At 36.9% G+C, this 22,119-nt stretch overlaps 1 protein-coding gene across 3 annotated transcripts in view; it reads right to left on the minus strand.

Moving 5' to 3' along the window:
* Positions 1-22,119, minus strand: part of LOC149554631 (DNA primase) — a 231,636-nt gene that overhangs the window by 194,797 nt on the left and 14,720 nt on the right. For 2 of the 3 annotated variants that reach the window (XM_089828697.1, XM_089828696.1), the window contains exon 2: positions 14,783-14,940. The exons of the other annotated variant lie outside the window; for it this stretch is intronic. In XM_089828697.1, coding sequence (XP_089684823.1) covers positions 14,783-14,940 — 158 coding nt within the window. The remainder of the gene's footprint in view (positions 1-14,782; positions 14,941-22,119) is intronic. 3 annotated transcript variants of the gene reach the window in all.

Here is a 22,119-nt window from a genome sequence, read left to right on the forward strand (position 1 = left end):
CATAAAATTAAGATGTGTTCACAGACATACATAGATATGTTCTTTATGAGAGTCACGCTTGTGCATTCCGACTCATTTAAATTCTAAACAGATGGCATTTAGTCATGAAGAAAGAAACAATAAAAGACGGCAGACATGAGCCAAGTACTTATACTTTGCTTGTAGCATTGAACATAAAATGGTTAAGGAACGATGGCAGATTTAGATTTATCGAGAAAGTTACTGGCATTGATTTCTGAATAAGAAGAAATGGAAGTAAACATAACCTGATCTTTGATCCATAAGACTCAAGATGTCTTGCCGTTCTTGGCTTAAGCCATCTGAACAATAGAGAACAATGTTAGCAATCTGGTCTGTAAGAACTGTGAGATAGAGGAAGCTCGATACTTTAATGTAAAAAAGTCAAGAGGAAAGATAAGGTTGAATGTCATTCTCGGCAATGTGAGAAGTTTTTTAATATAAAGCCATGGCCCAAGGCGGCAGTTTTAAAGAACAAGATCCTCAATTTTCTTGAATTCACCAAAAAAGGAAGAGGTGCCAAATGTACTCAACATCTCTCATAGAGATTTATAATTTTAAAACAAATATCAAAGGGCTCCTTTGAAGAGTTATTAAAAGAAAAAAAATCTATAATTATAAATATATATATAATTTTCAAAATGATGTCATCATACTATTATTATTTCCAAGGTCATATCTATTAAAATACGCATAGCTATATACGTGCATAATTCAAAGGATTATGATTTATTCTAACTTATATCCTCTCAATATATGTGCATGTATATATTTATTCATATGTTACTAGAGACGAACTAAAGATTTAATATCATGGTGGCATCATACATTTATATACATATATGCATTTATATATATATATATATATATATATATATATATATATATATATATATATATATATATATATATATATATATATATATATATATATATATATATATATATATATATATATATATATATAATGATGAAGAGAAATAAAGACACCGTCATAGAACAACAAAGGTAATGATTCTGAACGTGAATTTTGATAATGATAGCTAAATATTTCATATGTTTGACCAAGTAGCTCATGGTATTGTCCAACGTACACTCTTGCTTGCCTAGTCGTTTACCCTTAGCCATGGTGATTCAAGATTCGTGCCTATTTGCGCAATGATGGTGGTGCCCCCGTGCCCAATTCTTTTCTAATAATGCTTCCAACCCTTCGACGTGCTCCTGTAGGGAATTCTCCACGATTATATCATATTCCTCAATATACTAACAGTTTACAATAACAAGTTAATATTCATAAACCATCATAACAACTAACCACCATTCTACTTCCCATGATGAATAACCAACTTTCTAAGATTTCAAGATAATCGTATAATAGCATCATAATGATTAACTAACATGTCATCTTCATATGAAATTATAACAATTAACCATCTTACCATTTCACATGATCATAACAAATTTTAATTGTCAACTGACTTCACGTGAGACCTCAACGGCTATATGAACATTTTAAATTGGGTCAAAAATTGGGATGTAACAGATTCGGTTTTGGATAATATCCATTTATCGTGCAGATTCCTTTTATTTCCATTCTTCTATAGAACATCTATTAGTGTCTATATTACAGGGTATCTAATGAGGACAATGTCATTATCACTGCCAATCAAATCTATAAGTCTTCCTTTAGCCTTCAAGTTGTCATTGGTGCAGAAAGGGAGACATTTGTCCATGAAAATGCATAAGAGAATACAGAGATCTGATTCTTCTATGATATCCAAGCATTTTATCTTTAAAAACAGCTTCAGGGATGTTTGAATTAACTCAGCTAAAGTATAATGTTCTCCTTTAAGTTGCTTGCCTTCATTACTACATGCCATATCAAACAAATAACATCTCATGCTCGAAGCCACCAATTTATAGAATAGAGGTATTGTATCCATACTGTACCTGAAGTTTTATAACTTCCCCCTAAAGAGTTCACTTAGAATTACCTCTAGTGCCTGAGAAGAATTTGGAGCAACATCATGCATTTGGGCAATGCCTTTTAAGAACATAAATGAGTCAAGTCAAGGGTACCAATATTCATGTCCCCTACTTTGTTTGTGGCTCCAATGCTTGGCATGAATTCCTTATGCTTTGATGAATATGGATCTTCAATTTATTTGAGTAACTATTGCTGATTCCTTACAGGTAATGATCTTCCAATCACACTACTCTGATAAAGTTGTCAATGAAGGTATCGGTCATTCTTGGTGGAAGACATTTCGTCTTTTATTTTTAAGCAGGTGTGAGAACATTATGATCATTCGTGAAAGCATTCATATGTAAAAGGCACCTGGAAACCCTACCAAAACACCTCTGATTGGTCTGAAACTGGAAATGCCTAGGCCAGTTAACCTCAGAGTCCCTTCAAACTCCTGGTTAGCCCTTGAGACCAAGACAAAACAGGTTAAAGACACACCAGATGATGTCAGGCTAAAATGGGGACATTACAGACTACCCCCAATTATGCAGACCCCGAACACATGGTTGCACCACCCACACACAAGACATTACAGTCCACCACACTTTGCGCGTCTCGACCCCAAGAGACCTTAGCTCTGATACTACTAAGTCCAAACCACTACACCAAAAACCAGCCTAATGGTGAGGGCAGCTAAGGGTGGTATTACTGGGCACTTCTCGCTTCCACCGGAGCATCCGAGGGCAAGTACCACCCCACAATTATGCAGAGCCAGACACGTGGCCGTTGAGGCACACCACCCACACATGGGACATTACACAGCCATAGGAAAGCAGGAGAATTAAGTGAAGGGAATCGCTTTAGACCAAGGAATGGAGAATGACAGATTTAAACAGAGAATTACAAAACCAGGGATTGGACTGACTTCAGTAGGAACAAAGTCCTGCAAGTTACTATCTTTAGTGCTAAGAAAAATCACTCAGGATAGTTCTTTTTATAAACCAAAAAATACCTTTTCTATGAGGGATTTTCATCAAAACAAGTGCGACATACAGGATGAAGGAAGCAATCAATCTGAACACTAAAAGTTGTTGAGAAATCACTTCCTGCAGATACTGTGGACGATGGGAATTTCAATTATTCTTGAAAAGTGTCATTTTTACATTGAGCTGAATTCCTTGCATGTGCAGGTCCCTTGATTTCTCCTCCATATGCTGGAGTTTGACTACAATTGCATTAAGGAGCCAAAGTCTATGTGCATGGATGCGCATATCATTGATGGGAAGTCATCAAGCGAGAGGAAGATTAATGTTGTTGTTTTTCTTTAGCTAGAGCCATAAATGACTGCCTTGGTAAATACTTGAAGGAGCCACAATCTTACAAGCTTGCCTTTCATATTGGTATGCGATTATATACTTGCAAATAACAGAAGCAGAACTTACAGTATATTGTTTAATCTTCAGTTGGTCCAGACTTACCAGTCATAAGCATCTTTTGATGATAGCTGGAGCAGATGTTTATTAGTCAAAAGGAAATAAGATTTGAAGCCTAGCATGGAGAAAATTGGTCGCTGGTGTGAAGACACCGTCATTTTACCATCGTTACTAAGTGAAGATAACTGACGACAAGGATTTTGGTGGATGCGTGTTTGATATTGCTGAAAGGAGATGCTCAGAAAAATCAGAATCATATAGTTGTGTGGTGTTCGTTTATTGTGTCGGCTGGAGTTAACTGGGTCACCTGTGCATAGAGTTTAGTCATCCTCGATAATTGTTGTAGAAGATATTGGTTGCATTCCGTCCAGAATAATGAACTGGGAGATTTCTAAAGATTAGGAAATGTCTAAACTTTCATTTATGGAATCAATTCTTGTTTAAACAGTGATACTAACTGAAGCTAGATGTTGAAGCTTAATTTTGAATTAAACTGGGAGTATTCATGAGATTTATCTTCAATTTTTCTTTTAAGAAATGTCCTGATGTGCATCTGGAATGATGTGAACAAAATTCTTTCTAGGTGTGTTAGTTGTTTTGACATAACAACTAAACTTAATTAGGAAGCCAATGTGTGGGATTTCTCAACAGAAAAAAACTGCAGAAAATAGGGTGGCTTCTTACACAAGCATACAAATATCAAAAATGAGGATGGCAAGCTACTAATGATCGAAGCAACACTATCCTAGTAATCTAGTTTCTTGACTAGCTAATTGATTCCAAAGATCTTCAATTGTTAGAAAATGGTATAATCAAGACCTCCCTCATGCAATTTCGTAGAAAATACAAGCTTTCAAATACAGGACCCTACTTTTCTCAAATACTTGATATCCATCATTTAAAATATCCAAAAGCATATGGGCAAATGCAGCACTTCAAACTACAAGGATTAGACCATCCAAGAGTAACAATTTGAGAACCAAAATCATTTGGCATTTCAAAAAGTCACCTAGGTGATTAGTGGGCCTAGCTTTGTCTGCTTTTGAATACAGTCCCCATTTTTACACTAAATTGTTTCATGAGCATTGACCAATTTTCGTTGTTTTCCACGAGTTTTAAAGTTAACTGGGAGAACTTTGATGTTCTTGGAGAGCTCAATTTCAGGTATTCTTGGCATCCAGTGATGTTTTGGAGTCCAGTTGGCATTTGCCATTGTTGTAAAGCTCTTTGTAGCATTTGTGGTCATCTAGGATGTTATTGTATCATCCCCTAAATGTCCCCTTCTCAGCACTAGATAGTTGGGTGCCAATTTAATCTATCTCCACATCCGGATAGATTAATAACATTATTTAACAAGATGCCTACCAGTCACAACAGGAGTTTAATTTAATTTACTTCAGAACTTTGTAAAGTGAGTGGAATTAAGTCATTTTAATGTTATAAAGTTATTTACTTTATAAAATGACTTTAAGTGACTACAAGACGAAAATGAAGTTTTAATCCCACATTCCTTGCTCCTTGTGTTTTCCCTCACTTCGAGGCTATAAAGGAGAGCTTGCATTGGGATTAACAACACACAAGTAATTTATGAAATCAAATATTCCAAGTTCTGGTTGCTTTGATGTGACTGGTCTGAGAACTGAGAGGACGAAAACCCTCAAGTTTGAAATGAACTAAGGGAGTTGGACGTCACCCCAATCTTCCTTCTCATCAATATTCTATAGGTTGGGCAGAAAATCGGCAAGTAGTAGTATTGCAGAAGAAATCGAGATGTTGAAAGCTAAGGGAAAACTGAGCTAGATACCATTTCATATTGTGAATTCTGGGCATTCGAACTTTCAGATTGTAGTACAGTTTGCATGAGGTGATTGCATCTGTGTGTAGTCTCCATGGAAAAACTCATGGAAGCTTGGGAGTTTCATTAAAGGAAGCACATGGTCAATTAATATCATATCTGGGACTGCTACGCAATCGTTATTTCACCATAACAAGGTACCTCTGGCCGGAACAGCTTCAGTAGATACAGTCAGGTAGTGGAGATTCTTGGCATATACGCAAAAGGGTAACAGCGAGTTTGAAGGCCATGACAGAATCGTCGGGGGTAATTGGTGGTATTAACCCGTCACAAGCAGTGAGTTACGGCAGACAGGAAGGTCAGCGAAGCTCTTTATCTCAGCGCGGGAGTTGGACTGTGGGTCATTTTCAAACGACCATCCTTTGTGGTCACGCAGGTGGAATACTAGTTTGGACTATCAAATGTCACGCCCACAGCTGTGTTTGCATTCTCAGCGGAATATAAAGAGGTGCAGTCAGGTTGAGTTTAGGTTATAACGGCATCACTACTACAGCAGTCAATTGTCAGTTAGAGTGGGAAATCGAAGTGGTATTCCCTGGGTATCTTCAGCTCTGGTCGGACTTTACATTGCTCACGGGTCAGTTATTTCTGAACCTCTGCCTTTCATTTATGTGATAAGATTGTAATAAATTGTTGTTGCCAGTATAGGAAGTTGTAACAACAAGAACCATTTGTGATGTCAAACTTCTGACTATCAGTCCAATTCAGTACTGGAAACATTAAATGTTAAATCAAATTTCTAATATGATTTATGCAGTAACCATTTAATAGATTGAACAGTATTAATTCTTTAAAAGTATAGCTAGAATGGCATTTGTTTGGTGAAAATTCCTACAGGTCAGATCCTTACTGTTTGAACAGAATTAGCTGAGAATACCCCAGTGGTCTTAAAGTTTTTTTCCACGCTGCTTAAGTTTTTTTCCACGCTGCGTATCAACTGTTTGAATTAATGCCATTTATCAAATATTCAGCATTTCTGAGGAAAAAAATTAGTGCAGGATATTACAACATTTCCCTAGGACATCAAATGAGGTACGAAGTAAATATAGGAATGTAAATTGCCAATTTTAATCTTGATTTAGAGACTCTATCCAGGTTAGTTACACTATATAAGATGAAGAAACATATGACCGGCAATATAATAAACAGAATTCTAATCATCGTTCTAATCTACATAAATTGCATGTGGGATTCAATAACACTTTCCCTACCAACCTATACTAATTATGGAGTTCCTTGGAAAACCATATAAGGCATCTCGAGCTTATTTTTTTCCATCAAGCCTAAGAGTATGGAATGAGAGCCACCATTTGGCCTCCCAGCCCCACCCAACGTTGGCATAATTGAACAGAACTTCTGTGCTACTTGCATCCCTTAGTATGCATTCCATTATATACTCCATAATGACAGTTCATTGATTAGAGTATTAAAGAGTCTTATATATATAATCAACTATACAGAAATATCATAATGTCAAGAATAGCAGCATAGAAACATAAATTAGTTTGGCATACTTGAACAGAACTTCTATGCTACTTGCATCCCTTAGAATGCATTCCATTATATCCTCCATAATGACAGATCATTGATTAGAGCATAAAGAGTCTTATATATATAATTGATTATACACAGATATCATAATGTCAAGAATAGCATTATAGAAACATATATCAGTAATAATATGTTAACTGCTTATCATTCCTACATCCCATCAAGTGAAAGACAAGTGGGGATATAGAGAGTGAAAGAAAAACCTCTAAAGAATGTAGCACAGAAGTGCAAGCAAGAGTTCTGAAGAAAGTGGAGATGAGTCTAAAACCATCCAAGCATTGCAAAAAGACATGAAGAGGATGATGAAGGAAATAACAGGAAGCAAGGACGAGAAAAGGGAAGGAAAAGAACTATGGTGTACAGACTGTGAAATGGAAGGATGCATGAGGAACACTTGCCCCCAGAAAGGCATTTTGTGACATATGTCAAATAATGGGGAACTCCATCAAAGATTATCCCTACAATTTGAAAGCACGCAATGCCCAAGTATTTTTTACTCAAGGGGAACCATCCACACCTCCCTCTACTTCTCCACGCACCACAAACATGGAAGCATCACCTGGAGAGTACCATAACAACAGGGGCGATTGCAACAACAATAGTATTAACAACACACTAAGAAGCTGAATCTAGTACTACTCCAAGGGACGGCCCATGATACAATGTAGGCGATGTAACGAATGGGGACACTTTGCGTGTAACTGTCAGAGTGGAGGTCAGAGTGGAGGAATGCTATGCAAATGGTGTGGACCGGGTAATCATAAAGATGCCAACTGCCTCAAACACAAGTGAAAACATGTTGGAGGTGGCAAAACGAAACGAGGAAATATTGGCCATCACCCAGATGCAAGCTAGAAAACTCACGTATCCAGACATAGGTATGGAAAAGGAGAGGTTAAGCGATGCCACAAGTGAGAACCAAGATCTCCTGAATAAGGAAAGGTAAATACTTCTAAACCTTCCTCCACCAAGGTCATCATGGAAACTAACATTATGAAGCAAGTTCTGGAGACCATTGTACCAATAAAGATTGGAGTCATGTTGGAGACTCTAGAGCACTTAAGGGTGGCAATAGCACACGGAAACAGTACCAAGGAGGAACCATTGAAGGAGGAAGTAAAAGCAGGGAAGGAAAATGACTCTGTATTTACCATAGGGATGGGAAGAACATCGACAGTGGTAGAGATGGAGATTATGAGGTACAAATTGACCAATACTATTGTGGATGGAAGGTCGGGTCTAAATGTCCTCCCTGAAGAAACTTGGAAGGCGCTCAGGAAACCAACCCTTTGGCCACCCACTTTCCAGTTGGTAGGAGCAGACCAACATGGGATCAAGCCCATTGGGATCTTAATGGGACAAAAAGTGGTGATTGGGACACAACAGTTCTTCCTAGAATTTGTGGTGGGTACCCTGGAGAAAAAGGGTTACGACACACTACTGGAAAGAGGATGGTTAATCTCAACAAAGGCAAATCACAGATGGAAGAAAAATACCCTTTCCATTGAAGTAGACAGTTGGAAATACACAAGTGACTTAAGGAGCCAATCTGTAAATCAGGAGCTTGCTTCCGATTTAGAAGTCGAGGGAGAGGATGGCAATGAAATCGAACTAGATGAAGAAGGCATTATACGGCTAGGATAATGTTCAAAAGATGAAACAAGTTCCCCCAAAGGCCTATTTCACTGGCAGATGGGGGATTATTAAGTGTTTCAACCAGAGTGTAATATGTTACAGATTCAAGAGAAGGAATGTGACAAAAGTTATCTAGGGTGTTACAAGTAGCATATAGAAGGCACGACCTCAATGGATGATACCCCAGTGCAAACATTATACAAGGATAAAAGAATAAAGTATGAGGAGGCTAAGCTGGAGGAATTGAAAAGGGAAGAGTATTTTACTATTTATTCCATAGACAATGGAAAAAGCCAACCCGAGGAAATAAAAGAGAAAATAATAAAGAAGCTAGAGGGGAAGATAAAAAGGAAGGATTAAAGAGAAAATAATAAAATCAAAATGCAAACCTAGCTTTGGCCATGGAGGAATAAAACAAGGAGCATCGTACGCAACTTTGGAGTACAAGTACGAGATTGGGAGTATGGAGAATTGCAGTATGAGGTCTTGCAGCAAGAGGATTTACAGTACGAAGTAGCATTATTGTTCGAAGAGTTGGAGTACACAAGTGGAAATTATAGTGCAAAGGACATTCTTCGTACGCGAGATTGGAGTACGGAGGTACGCTAGATTACGAAGGACTTTCATACAACCAGCAATAGGAGGGCAACTCAACCTACGAATATTAGAGGAAGAATTCTCATACAACTAAAGAAAGACAAGACAAAGCCCAAGATTTTGTGCAACATTTCGTGTACGCGTACAAATGATAGGCAATCGTGTCCGCATATGGTTGGCCATACTAGAGAAGTTCATACGGAAGATTCTAGTATGGAGGATGTTGGTACAAATAATACTGGTGCGGAAGATGTTGGTGCAATGGATGCTGGTGCGAGGGATGCTAGTACGGAGGATGTTGGTACAAAGGATGTTGGTACAAAGGGTGTTGGTACATAGCATGGTGGTACAGAGGATGTTGGTACAGTATAGAGGATGCTGGTACAAAAGGCATTATGGACATTGCAGACGAAGTCTGTACAGAGAAGGTGTTGTTGAAGGACAAAGAGGAGGGGATGCAAGGAGTAGGTACAAAAGAATCAAGTGGACAGCCATTCCCTCAATGGGGCGCAAAACGAATTTCCATTCCGACGAACTTTCTTACTCTGGATTAGTTGCGTCACACTAAGATGATAGATCCTAGATGCCACAAGAAGGTTGCACATAGTTTTAGACTGGAGACGCCAAAAGGCATAGAGTTGACTCAGCCAATTGCCCTATTAGTTCAATCTACAGGCAAGAAGGAGGTGTATGGTAGGAAGCCCATGGAGGGAACAAGCACAAGAATGAAAGTAGCACAAGATGAGGACAAAATGTTGGCAGAAGCAAATAAATGTTGGGAAAATTTGAAATAATACCTCCCCCTTCACCAACTCCCTTGGAGCTGGAGATAGAAGATCGAATGGAAACTCAAGAGGAGTACTTGGACCCATAAGGAACAAGAATGACAACACTTTCATTTAAAGAAAAAGCTGGAAAATTGTTCGAAGAGTTACAGGGAATGGAACAAACCACTAAGGAGATCATAAAACAAGCTCAAGAGCAACACTTAGATGCCATAGTTAGAGCAATAGAGTCACTAGGAGCATTTGTGAAGAATGATTGCTATACAGACTAGAGGTAACTTAGGCAGAGTGGAGTCAGGTATGAATAGGCAGTAGAGATATGGAAGGTCGAACATATAGTACCCACAACCCTCAAGCAACACTCATGCAAGCACTTGCTCAGATGGAGGAAGCATTCAAAGGAACATTTTTGGCACCGCAGTGAGAAAAGGAATTAAAAAGGAGACTAGAAGAAGAAAAGAAGTTGACAAGAAGACTGGAAGCCGAATGGAAGGCCGAGAAAGAAATTCTGAGAGAAAAATTGATCGCAGCAGAAAAGGATAGGATGGAAGCCTTGTGCCTGCTTCAAGGAGTTTGAGCTAAGCAAATGGCTGCCAAGGGTGATCTACGATGCATTGTAAAAACCCTGTCTAGTTTAGCTAAATCAAGCATCAATTTCTTTCACGTTTCAATTGTTTGACATTTTGTCAAACACTTGGCAAGCAACTTAACAGCACTGATATGAATTCCAAATAGTTTAGAGATAAAGGAAATTTCTGAATAACAATAATGATTGCTAAACCAATTCAGATTTCAATGAAATATTTTGCAAATTGTTTGCTAGATCAAATGAACGCTGAAATTCTGAAATTCTGAACGAACACTAGTTCTGAAATTTATTGCAAATATATACTTCAAACTAATAATGAAATCAGAATTTCAACATGAATTGCTTGGACCTGATGTTCACTACATACCAATTGCAGATTATTAGACCACTATTATATGAGCAGCAAATCTGAAAATGTCAAACCCCAAAGAAAAGAATGCAGACCTCCACAATTTTGAACCCAGGTCTGCAATTAAGTTTTCAAATTTCAAAGATGCCCTGAATGTTGATTACTTGGGCTGCCAAACAGCAGTGTTAATATGGTGTCCAATGCCAAATCAGTCCACTCTCAGAATTATCAGAACCGAAACTTCAATCAGTAATTTCTTCAGCCAATAGCCGCCTCTCAACAATAGCAAAACACAGATAAAGAGACGTCAAATGCATATAGATTCAATCGCCCAGCGCAATTGAATTCAGCTTGACCAATCCACAGTATAACATCTGCCACAAACTCTCAGCACCAGTTATTTACAACACAAGAGGAAGGATTCTCATCCCAATGCAATCAAAGTCAAACTCCAATCTGCAATACCTCAGCAGCAGATGAAATGTAGAACTCGGAGATTCACAACCCTCTTAGGAAATATCAAGCAATAAACAATATCTCCCAACCACAGTATATACAGCAAGAGATATTGATAATAATTTTCAGAACTTTAATGCACAATACCTTAGCTATGGATTAAAGGCACATCCCAACTTTGAAACCCTTATACCTCCACAAGGACATCAAAATTCAATACCTCAGAAAAAGCCACAAAGGAAACAAAAGCAAACAAATTATCCAAGCGTCATTTCCTCAACAAATGAGCTTGTATTTATAACCTCTGGATTCCCTTTTGTTGCCAAAATGTAACTTCACTCAAAAAGCTTCTCCACACAACATTAATTAGAAGCTTCCATTAGATTCTCTCACTTGACTTGGCTTAACTAATTAATAAATGGCACTTTCCAATGATAACTCAACTCTCAAGTGAAATTATAAAGTTAAATTATAACTTTATAATAAGCCATTTAATAATTAATAATAATTTGGCCACTAAAAATATAATAACTCCCAAAATACTCATCATTTAAATATGTCATCTGAAATAGAAGTCATACTTATTATTTCTCCATGTGACCAAATGCACTTTCCAAAACTAGAAAGGGTCCATTTCGATCAACACCAACTTACCACAAATAGTAAGTACACAAAACTAAGCCCAAATGAAATTCAATCTGAGCCAAACAAAGACCAACCTGAAGCTTAGTGAGATGTGGATAAGATAAGACCCTCCCAAGCCAAGCCACTGCCACGAAAGACCCTTTATCCACAATAATTAGCCTACGAGGATCACAATAATAGGCTAATCCCTTAAACTCTGATGCTGACAAAATTGGGGACATTACACGCATTCACAAACGGGCATCCAGTCCAAGGATGTCTTCTCGCCCTACTTCTTGAAGTTTAGTTTTCTTTTGGGTTTCTTGTTGGATAGTCGTCTAGAAGACGTTTTTTTTTTTGGGGGGGGGGAGGGAAATACATGTAGGGTGTAATAATACTTTAATACTTTAATATAATTAAAGATAATTAGTATTGGAGTTGGGTAGTTAGGTAGCGAGGGGATGTGTCGATTTGTCTTCCTAACCAACTATCTTCTATTTAAGAACAATGGAACATGAATGATGTACTTGTTGTTTTGGTAATCAATATAATATACTGGTTTTCCTCACAAACTTTGGTACTTATGATATTGGTATTAAATGCTTTGTTGATTATAGTACATTTGAATATATGCTTTATTATTCTGGTTGGTAACCATTCTATAGCTTTGTCATTGCCCATAAAGCTAATTGCCTCATTTAGGTCCACGAAGGGAAGCTATTGCTCACCGAAAGACTTTTGAGCTTTAAAGAGCCTATGCGAAACAACCTAGAGTGCATGCTTTCACTTGGTGGAAGGTTCCTCACCACTAAAAACCTTCTAGTAATGGTGGACAAAACCTTGGTGAATCTCTGGTAGCTCAAAAAGCACCATCTAGCCTTCTTTAAAAAAAATTATGCCTATCGAAGAATGACATTCATGAAAAACAAGAAAGAACTCTTTGAATGCATGGTCACCAACTTTAAGCCAACTTTCTCTGATAATCAATAAAATATATTGGTTTCTCTCGCCAACTTTGGTACTTATGATATTGGTATCAAATGCTTTGTTGATTCTAAAACATTTGAATGTATGCTTTATTATTCTGGTTGGCAACCATCTACAGCTTTATCATTGCCCATAAAGCTAATCGCCTGAGTTAGGTCCTTGGAGGGAAGCTATTGCTCACTGAGAAACTTTTGAGCTTCAAAGAGCCTATATGAAACAGCCTAGAGTGCATGCTTTCACTCAGTGGAAGGTTCCTCACCAATGAAAACCTTCTAGTAATGGTGGACAAAACCTTGGTGAATCTTTGGTAGCTCAAAAAGCACCACTTAGCCTTCTTTAAAAAATATTACGCCTAACGAAGAATGGAATTCATGAAGAACAAGAAAGAACTCTTTGAATGCATGGTCATCAACTTTAAGCCAATGCATTCTAGCTTTAACACTAGCTTCAAGGTGGGAATAAAAGGGTTCGTAGCAAGAGATTTTATGGCACTACAGATATTTGAAAAGGTAGCCTCGTATTAATGCCAACAAAAAGATGGTCAATTCGCACCCATAAATGCCAAAGAAGTGTGAAGCATGTTGAATGGTAAAATACAACCAAGCAATCGACTTGATTTGCTAAGTCGGACTGTATTCAAAAATCCAAATTCACTAAATGTAGGCCAACGTGAGCTAGTGAGTCGACAACAAAGTGTTCAAAAGAAATTGGGTTTGAGAAGAACACACCGAGCCCACTTGCCAATTAATGTTTAACTTGATGGGAAAGTGGTGTGACCTCTGGAAGAGGCATAACTAGTAAAGCATTATAGGAAGCAAATGAAAAGAAGATTGTGTCATAATCATGGCACAGTCAAGTTGGTTATGAACTTTGCAATCTCTGTCCCAAAAATTACCCCACATATGCCAAACGGTCTGAGAGTTTGGGCTTGTACTCTTTTCCTCTTCTAGGATTTAAGCTTCTTGCTCCCACCTGCTACTATTATTGATATTACTTGGTCTTGTTGACTGATTTTACTAATTTTTGGACACTATAGTAATTTATTTCATATTTTTTCTTTCTTCAATAACAATAGTTGTTTTAAAACCATTGCAATCACCAATTATAGCCATTAAAATACTGCTAAAAATCCACCAATACTAGCCATTAACAATGCTGCCAATTATTCACCAAAGCAACAAGCAAATAATAAGAAAGCTTTTCAGTCTTTAGAGCGAAGCGAGATTGACTAATGAATAAGGGGTATTTGTTGGGTTAAACCCATTGGAAGTTCACCCAATAGGCATAATCGAACTAAACCGGGCAGGCCTGGGATACAACTCAACCCAATAAAGTTTTCAAATAACCTTAGCAATAAATTAAAAAAGAAGATATCAACAAACATGTTAAAAACTTCATTAGATAAGAATCGCAAATGAGTTGAAGAATTGAAAAAGTTACAAACTGAACTTCAAAATCCAATGTAGAGTTGCAAAAATGGTCATTTATGCACATCAGTTCTCAGAAAACTAAGTGCATGCTGCCCCAAGGGATATAGGCTGTTAACAAGCAATGGTGTGTACATATTTTTTATTTTTGTTTCAACAAAAAACAGGGTTAAAATTCAAAGTAGAGTCAAAAAAATGGTCATTTATGCACATCAGTTCTCAGAAAACTAAGTACATGCCCCAAGGGATATAGCTGTTATCAAGCAATGTTGTGTACATATTTTAAATTTTTGTTTCAATAAAAAACAGGGTTCCATACTCAGCTCACACTAGATTCTAGTTCATAGAGAAATTATTTGTCTTTGAACCTTAAATGTTACATTACTTCGTACATTCACATGTAGAAATCAAAATTAACTTTCAATAAAGAATATATATCATCATCACTGCAAAAGGCAAAAAGGAGTTTAAAGCAAATATTGGCATATCTATATTTCGTATCATACGAACATTATTCGCAGAGTCCTGTTGCAATTTGGACATTTGATGATCAGCTTTTTTGAAGGAAATGGATAAGAGAGACTGCACAATCTCTGAGGACTTTCCATAGTTGGTAGTCACAGGACTAAAAAAATCTTTGTTCTGTATCTTCTCTTTTTGAGCAGATTCTGCAATGAAATTTTAGATTAGAAGAAGAATAAGAAACACACAAATTATATAATCCTCAAAATTTAATATCAAGAGACTGGGTAGGAAATTACAAAAGTGTATATACAAACAGAGAACATAATGCAAATCAGCAAATAATCTCAAACTTCCTATCAGTAAGGTAGTCCACAAAATCAAAGGTTGAAGCATCCCATTAGCGGCTATCTAACCAAGCAGCTAGAATAGACCACTCAACCAACACACATGGCAGACCAATAGAAATGGCAACGAACTATTATTGATTCATAACAAAATAAATCCATTAGCTTGATATATGCTAGAAATTCCTGTTTAACTAAAAATAGGTTCGACAGATCTTAATATCCTCATACAACTTCTATTCTCCAATTGCTAATAGATGTTTTCCACCTCTATTGTTCATTGTCCTCAAATGATAACAGAATCCTCTTTATATAGATGATATAAACTGGTGTGCATTGAATGAAACCATTACTGGAGGCACATATGACAAGGAATTATGGACATAAAATTAAATTATATGAACATTGGTCAGCCTTAGAACCAGGTGTACTTCCATATATAGTGTGTAGGTTTGTTAGTAATACATGGAATTGTTATTTATAATATGGTTCAAGCAAGGAGTCTAAAAAATTCAAATGTGATTCTGTATATAACCCATCTCAAAACCCATAATAAAGTAGGTAACAGTACGAATCACTACAAGATTTAATAGCTGTAGCAGTCTCAAAACAAGGTAATATTAGGCCATCATCAACCCAATACTAGTCTAGTTAAGCTCCTTGAGATAGAAAACACATATGATAAATGTGGTGCTCAACATTATATAAAAGATGGATGAAATGTTGTTGGCTACTTAGTGGAGCTTTTATTTCAAAACTACAGTCAGAGATTTTCAATATTAGCTGTCACAAACTTATTGCAGGTTGAATATGCCTAATGGTAGAGACATAAAACTTTATACAACGATAAGTGTGGTGAGATGTGATGCCACAAACATGACACATATGACTACAAATCATCTAGGAATAGTGGCCAATACATACAAAACAACCAAATATTACAAGTAAAAAAGATGGGTTCAAGCAAAGATTGATCTTTCATCAGACACCTAGAGTATATAAAAAATGAACCTCTCACTTTCATTCAAGGCTTTGAGTTAAAGGATAATCAAATTGGTCAACCCTAGCCCTCAACATATGTCAAAAATGTTCAACTAGTTCATTCTTACAAGTACTCTGATGACTTCAAATTTGAAAAATGATTATGGGCAAGAAAGATGACATTTTGAGAGTAACAGTATCAAAAACAAACTATTGGAAATGAGAGTAACAGTATCAAAAACAAACTATTGGAAACAATATGACACATGCTGTGAAGTTAGGAGGGAAACGGAAATGTGGAAGAAAATATCGGGGGTAGAGGACCTGCCATAACACAAGACACAATTGTTGTAGGATGAGGTGCTAGGGATCAAGAAATGAGCATGATAAGATGGATAAGTATGAAACACCGATGGGTAGAAGGGAGGAGCTAAGTTAGAAGAAAAAACATAATGAAGAACAGAAAGCACACAATACAAAGAAAACAAGAAGAGAAAGAGAAAGGGAACAGTAAGACAAAATTACAAAACTTAATATGTGCATTCTTAGACTAACTAGAAATGAGTCATGTTCCTAAGAGTTATATGGAGAAAGAAAACATGAGATGTAGATCTCTAAAAGTTGCTTACATGTTCGATGACAATGTTGAAAGATGTCACAACTAAATCAAGAGTCTCAAGCCTAATTTAATAAGGTGGCAACATAAATCACTATCGAAACTAAGGTAGAAGCATGCAAGTCAATAAGCAATCTTGCATTACCGATCAAAAAAAAAAAAAGCAATCTTGCATCAACAAAAACATTTGCAAGTTTTTGTTTTCAACTTTTGTTCAATTATGCCGTGTTTATTGTTTTGTAGTTTCACATAAATTTTCTTTCTCAAGATCGTTAAAAGAAAAATGTAGCTTTGATATTACATGATTTACTCCATTTAAACTTTATGTTATCCTATTGACACCTATAACTTTCCATGCACTTTATCCACACCGGTATTAGTAGACTGCTCCAAAAAAGGTGACAAACTAGGTATTTTCTAGTACTACCTATGGCTTTTAGCCATAACGAGTATATATTTTTTACTATGAAACCTGTGCAATTTCCCACAAGGACTTCATATTTCTTACTATAAGACGTATGTATAAAGTTGCTATAGAAGGAATTTGTGCGTAATATCATGAGGCTGCAACATGAACTATATGGGCCACAAAAAAATTTTACTCTCTTGAAAAAGCTCTCGGCCTCTACGAACATACTCTTTGTCTAAGGAGGTCATCCTCGTTAGCTTATTTACTCTGCCTTGTAGCTTCATTTAATGGACAAAAACAAAGGTATTTTTCTCAAATCAGATGCAGAAGGCACAAAATTGTTCAAGGAGGTTGTAGATGAGAGACCAAGGGTGCCAAAATTTATCATGACTTCCTCAACCAGCAGTAATGGTAGACTTGGAGGTAAGGGTCTTGGTGCCTTGTTAATTGTTAGACCTAATTTATAAATGTCAACTGCATTAGATGCTGAAAAGAATAGGTTGGAGGGCATTGCTATTTTTTTAGTGCAAGATGTTGCCAAGCTTCCTTCCCCTATATTCATGAATGGTTACATCAAATGTGGAACTTAAACACTAGGTTTCCATTTTACATTATGTTGAATAATCCGAAAATATTTATTTGTCATCTTTTTTAAAACCCAAGAAGCACAAAAAACAAGTGGTTAGAAGGCAATTTTGAAGCATTGACCCCAGTACATTTAGGAAATTTTCTTGGACTGTCGAGGTCAATAGAGAGGATGTTATTGCCCTCTCTAGCCCTATATGGGTCACAATTAAAAATGTCCCTCCCTATCTCTAGAATTTAATCTTGGGTGCCATTAAAATCGTGGGTTGAGTTATTAGAATGAAACAATCTGCCACTTCATTGTTTCATATGAATGTAAGGCTAGTAATTGCCATTTTCCATGGCATTGATCTTTCAAACTCCTTGGTTATTGAAATGGACTATAGTATAGCTTGCCCTATTAAATTTCTAAGAGGGCTTAATGCATGTTTTTTATGTTGTAAGGAAGGTCATAGAAGAAGGAATTGTCCCCTTTTGAGACAAAAGTCTAGCCCATCTCTCCAATCTATTAAACCTAGAAATGTTAACCCTAGTTCGGCTCTTTCCAAGGATTCGTTACTTGAACAATTAACCTTGGAGCGCACCCCTCCCTTGACCTCTGACAGATAGCTAGTCGTGGCTCCTTCCTCCATCCCCAACCTCTTTAAACCCTTCATGACTTCCCATTTAGCCCCCCCCCCCCCCCTGGTCAAGCCTCCTAAACCCCTTCCACCTATTGTCTGTGAGGTGGTCACTAGTTCTAATGAGAATATCCATAATGATAATATTGCAAACAAGCTTAGGAATCTTAAAGAAACTCTAAAACAAAAAAAATTCAGGAAAATAATAGAAGAGACTTTGTTGGTTCCAAGAGAAGTATGAAGTAAAATGATGGTCCCACCTCTCTTAAACCTCGTAATACACAACTTGCATTAGGGAAAATCAGAAATCTTGCTACAATTAGGGACAAGATGGAGAAAATTTATTATTGAAGGTAAAGATTTGCCTTATATTCCTAAAGAATTTGATCTCCCCTTGGGGACTAGCAAAACCCCACTTACCTAGGAAGGCAATTTGTGCCAAGATGACCTCATTCATTATCTAAAATTTGGGCGGTCCCCTTGAGGATGGTTGTGATAAGTCCAAAGATGCTACTGTAGAAGAAGGCTTGTCTCTTGATGATTCAAATGACAGTGAGGCCCTTGAGGCTAGAAAGGAATCCTATGATTGAGATATGGATGATAAATAATCTAATTTCTCTCATTACAATCCTTGCTAACAAGCCTCTTTGGTTGGACACCCCCCCAATCAATTGAACCCAGATGTGGCAAGATGGCATGTATGGACTTCCTCACAATGAGGGAGGTCATCCTACTAGTGTCCATATACTATTGGATGGTTGCAAATCAAGATGTGAGAAGTCATCCTACTAGTGTCCATAAACTATTGGATGGTTACAAATCAAGATGCCAGGAGTAGGGTGAAAATGATTAGGTTGTTTTCCTTACTCTAAGTTTATGGTTGAAGAGTTGATGGTGGAGGCCTTGTCAACCCTCAAAAAGCAGAAAAAGGCAAAAAGAAATCCAAGGACAAGAAAAATTTATCTTAAAAGAACACATTGATTGCTCTGTTGACTTTAAGGTGGCAAAAAAGAGGGGAAGATCACCTAGTTCCACCAATTCTAAACTTGGCATGAAATCTAAATCCAAATCCATGCCTAAGTGCTAAAAGAGTTCTCAAGCCCCTATGGATACATCCCCATGAATTTGAAGTGTGCATCTTGAAATGTGAGGGGCCTTGAATCCATGGACAAAAGTATATAGTGAAGAGTTTCCTCAATTTATATAAAGATATGGACTTCCTCTTATTGCGAGAAATTAAGGTTGTCCAATTCCACCTTGTTATTAATCTTAAATGTATTTGGAGCGATGCCCTGGCATTCACCACTAATGATAGCAAGGGTAAGGGTGGAGTTGTAGTGCTTGTTGGGGTTAGATGGAAGAATGTTGTTTTCAAATGGGGTTCATCCCCCTGCAATAAAGCAGCTTGGATTGTGTTGAAGACCAAAGATCTTACCTTTGGAGTGTGTTTCATTTACTCCGCTAATGAGTGCAAAGATAAAGTTGAGCTTTAGAAATGGATCTCACAACTTGAGGACTTCCCTTGGATTATTGTAGGAGACTTTACTATGGTGGAAGGTCCTCAAGAAAGTCTAGGAGGAATAAGTTTACTTGGAAAGGTAATGAAAATTTATTTTGGCAAAGGATGATATGCAAACTTAACCTATGGGATCCTCTATTTAGAAATAAGATTGATAATCCCAGAATGTGGTTAACTCGGTTTCTGTTAGAGTATTAAGTTATTGCCTTATTAATTAAATCATTTTGATTAAATTACTAAGTCACTTATTATCTCTAGTTTACTTAAGCTAAATTTTAGGCATATAATAATTAATTATTATCATGCAACCTATATTTTTTCCTGTTAGGGTTTTGTTCTCCTTTTGTAAAGATTGATCTCTTTGTAATTTATTAATTCACTTTTGATAATATATTTTTGATCATCAGAAATGTCTCATCTATGGATCTAGGAATTCCAGCCTCCATAGCTTTATGCTTCTCTTTCTATAACAGGTGTTTGCATGCAGGTGGTTCTTGGGAGTTGTGGTGTTGATCTTTCATCAACTTCAACATGGTATCAAAGCTCCAGATCTTCATGCCCCTGTTCTGTTTATGAGAAGTTTGGCTTGGCTTTCAGATCTGTGCTTTTTGTTCAGAAGGTTTCATTTTTTAGAATTTTTTTTGTATTGAATTTGGAGGGTCGCTACTTTTCAATGCACTTTGAGCCCAAACGGACATCACCATTGAGCTCCAAGCACCCAAAAATCCCTACTTTCATATAACATTTGACAAATTTGGACATAGTCTGAGGCAAAAAAAAATTGCTTCCAAGGTTTAGCACATTTCCTGAGGCGGTGATTTTTTTTAACTTTTTGGCACGATTCCTAAGGCAGTAATTTACAGATTTTTGACACCCAAATCAAGAATTTTGTTTCAAAAATTGGGGTTTTGCACGTTTCTCGAGGAGGCAATTTTATATTTTTGTTTGGAAATGGAGATTTTGGTATGCAAATCAAGATTTTTAGTCACATAAATCAAGATTTTTGGGCACGCAAATCAAGTTGCATTTGGTACTGCATTGTCGCGCTTCTCGAGGCAATTTCTGGTGCTTGTAGTCATGCTTTTTTGGGCATTTGCACAGATCCCAAGGCAGTAATTTATTTTTTTGCTTTTCCAACATTTTTTTGACCTATATGTGGTTTTTTGGCCATAACTTGCTCATCTAGATTATGTTTTTCAATCCGAAAGAAGTGTCGGAAAGATGATTCCGAGCCCATCATGATGATGCGATTTATTTGGATTTTTTATGTTATTTGGTGGCTTGTTTTGGCTATCAAAGTTAAAAGTTCTATTTTGCACTCTGAGAGACATATTTTGAGACATTCTATTTTCTAGATTCTACTCCAAGCACATCAATTTAGTCTTTTTGTTTTTCTGCATTCTAATGGATATCTTGGTTGTTTCAGGTCCAGGGATCAATTTTGTTGTTTCAGATGCTTTTTCATGGGTTATACTATCCATAGTATCAGCCTTATGTCTCTTTTGATTTGTTGACATCCTTTTGTAGTATTTTTGCAAACGCATTGAAATAAAGTGTCACTCTATTGCCTTCTGGGATCTTGCACATCTTTGTGTTTTGTTGCACTCGCACTACATTATAAAGTGCCTTGGGGGGTTTCATGTTGGCCATATTCGCCATCTTCCTTTGTCAAGTGAGTGTTCCTTCCACAACATTAGCTTCATGATGTGTCATGACACATGCCATTGTAGTTGTTTGTACTTCTTTTGCACTCTCGATGTCCTAGTTCTTCTTTCTGCAAGAGATATTGCATTGAGTTTCAGTGCTTATGTCTTACCACTTAGCATTATTTGGGGGTTATGTTGGTTCTATTGTTTACTTGGTTCGATGGAGTGAGCTATGTATTCAATATTTGATCCTATGTACTAGGTGATTGCAATGGCCGGATACCTACGCATTTTGATGGGATGGATCATTTACCATATAGACATTCTTGCATTCCTATTTTCAAAGGCCATGAAGATACCTTTCATCTTCGATTGATCAACTCTTCAAACTCAATCTTCTCTACCTGGTCATATTCTATACAGTGGAGGTTCTTCAGATCAACACTTTGGCAATATTTGCAGCTTCATGCTTCAGTAGTGTTCTTCGTGATCATCCTTTTGTTCCTATCTTTTAGAACATTCTTTACATCTCTTTTTGGAGTAGGGTTTTTCCCATGTGATTTTCTCTATTTCTCCTCTTTACAGAGATTTAGTTGTGCTTGGGTACCTCATCAAACCTTGTTGCTGGGTCCCAAATTTGCTTTCAGCAATAGTTTCCAGGT

The sequence above is a fragment of the Cupressus sempervirens genome, chromosome 5, assembly GCF_028749045.1.
Source record: "Cupressus sempervirens isolate cs-2001-9-10 chromosome 5, ASM2874904v1, whole genome shotgun sequence".
Taxonomy (NCBI): domain Eukaryota; kingdom Viridiplantae; phylum Streptophyta; class Pinopsida; order Cupressales; family Cupressaceae; genus Cupressus; species Cupressus sempervirens.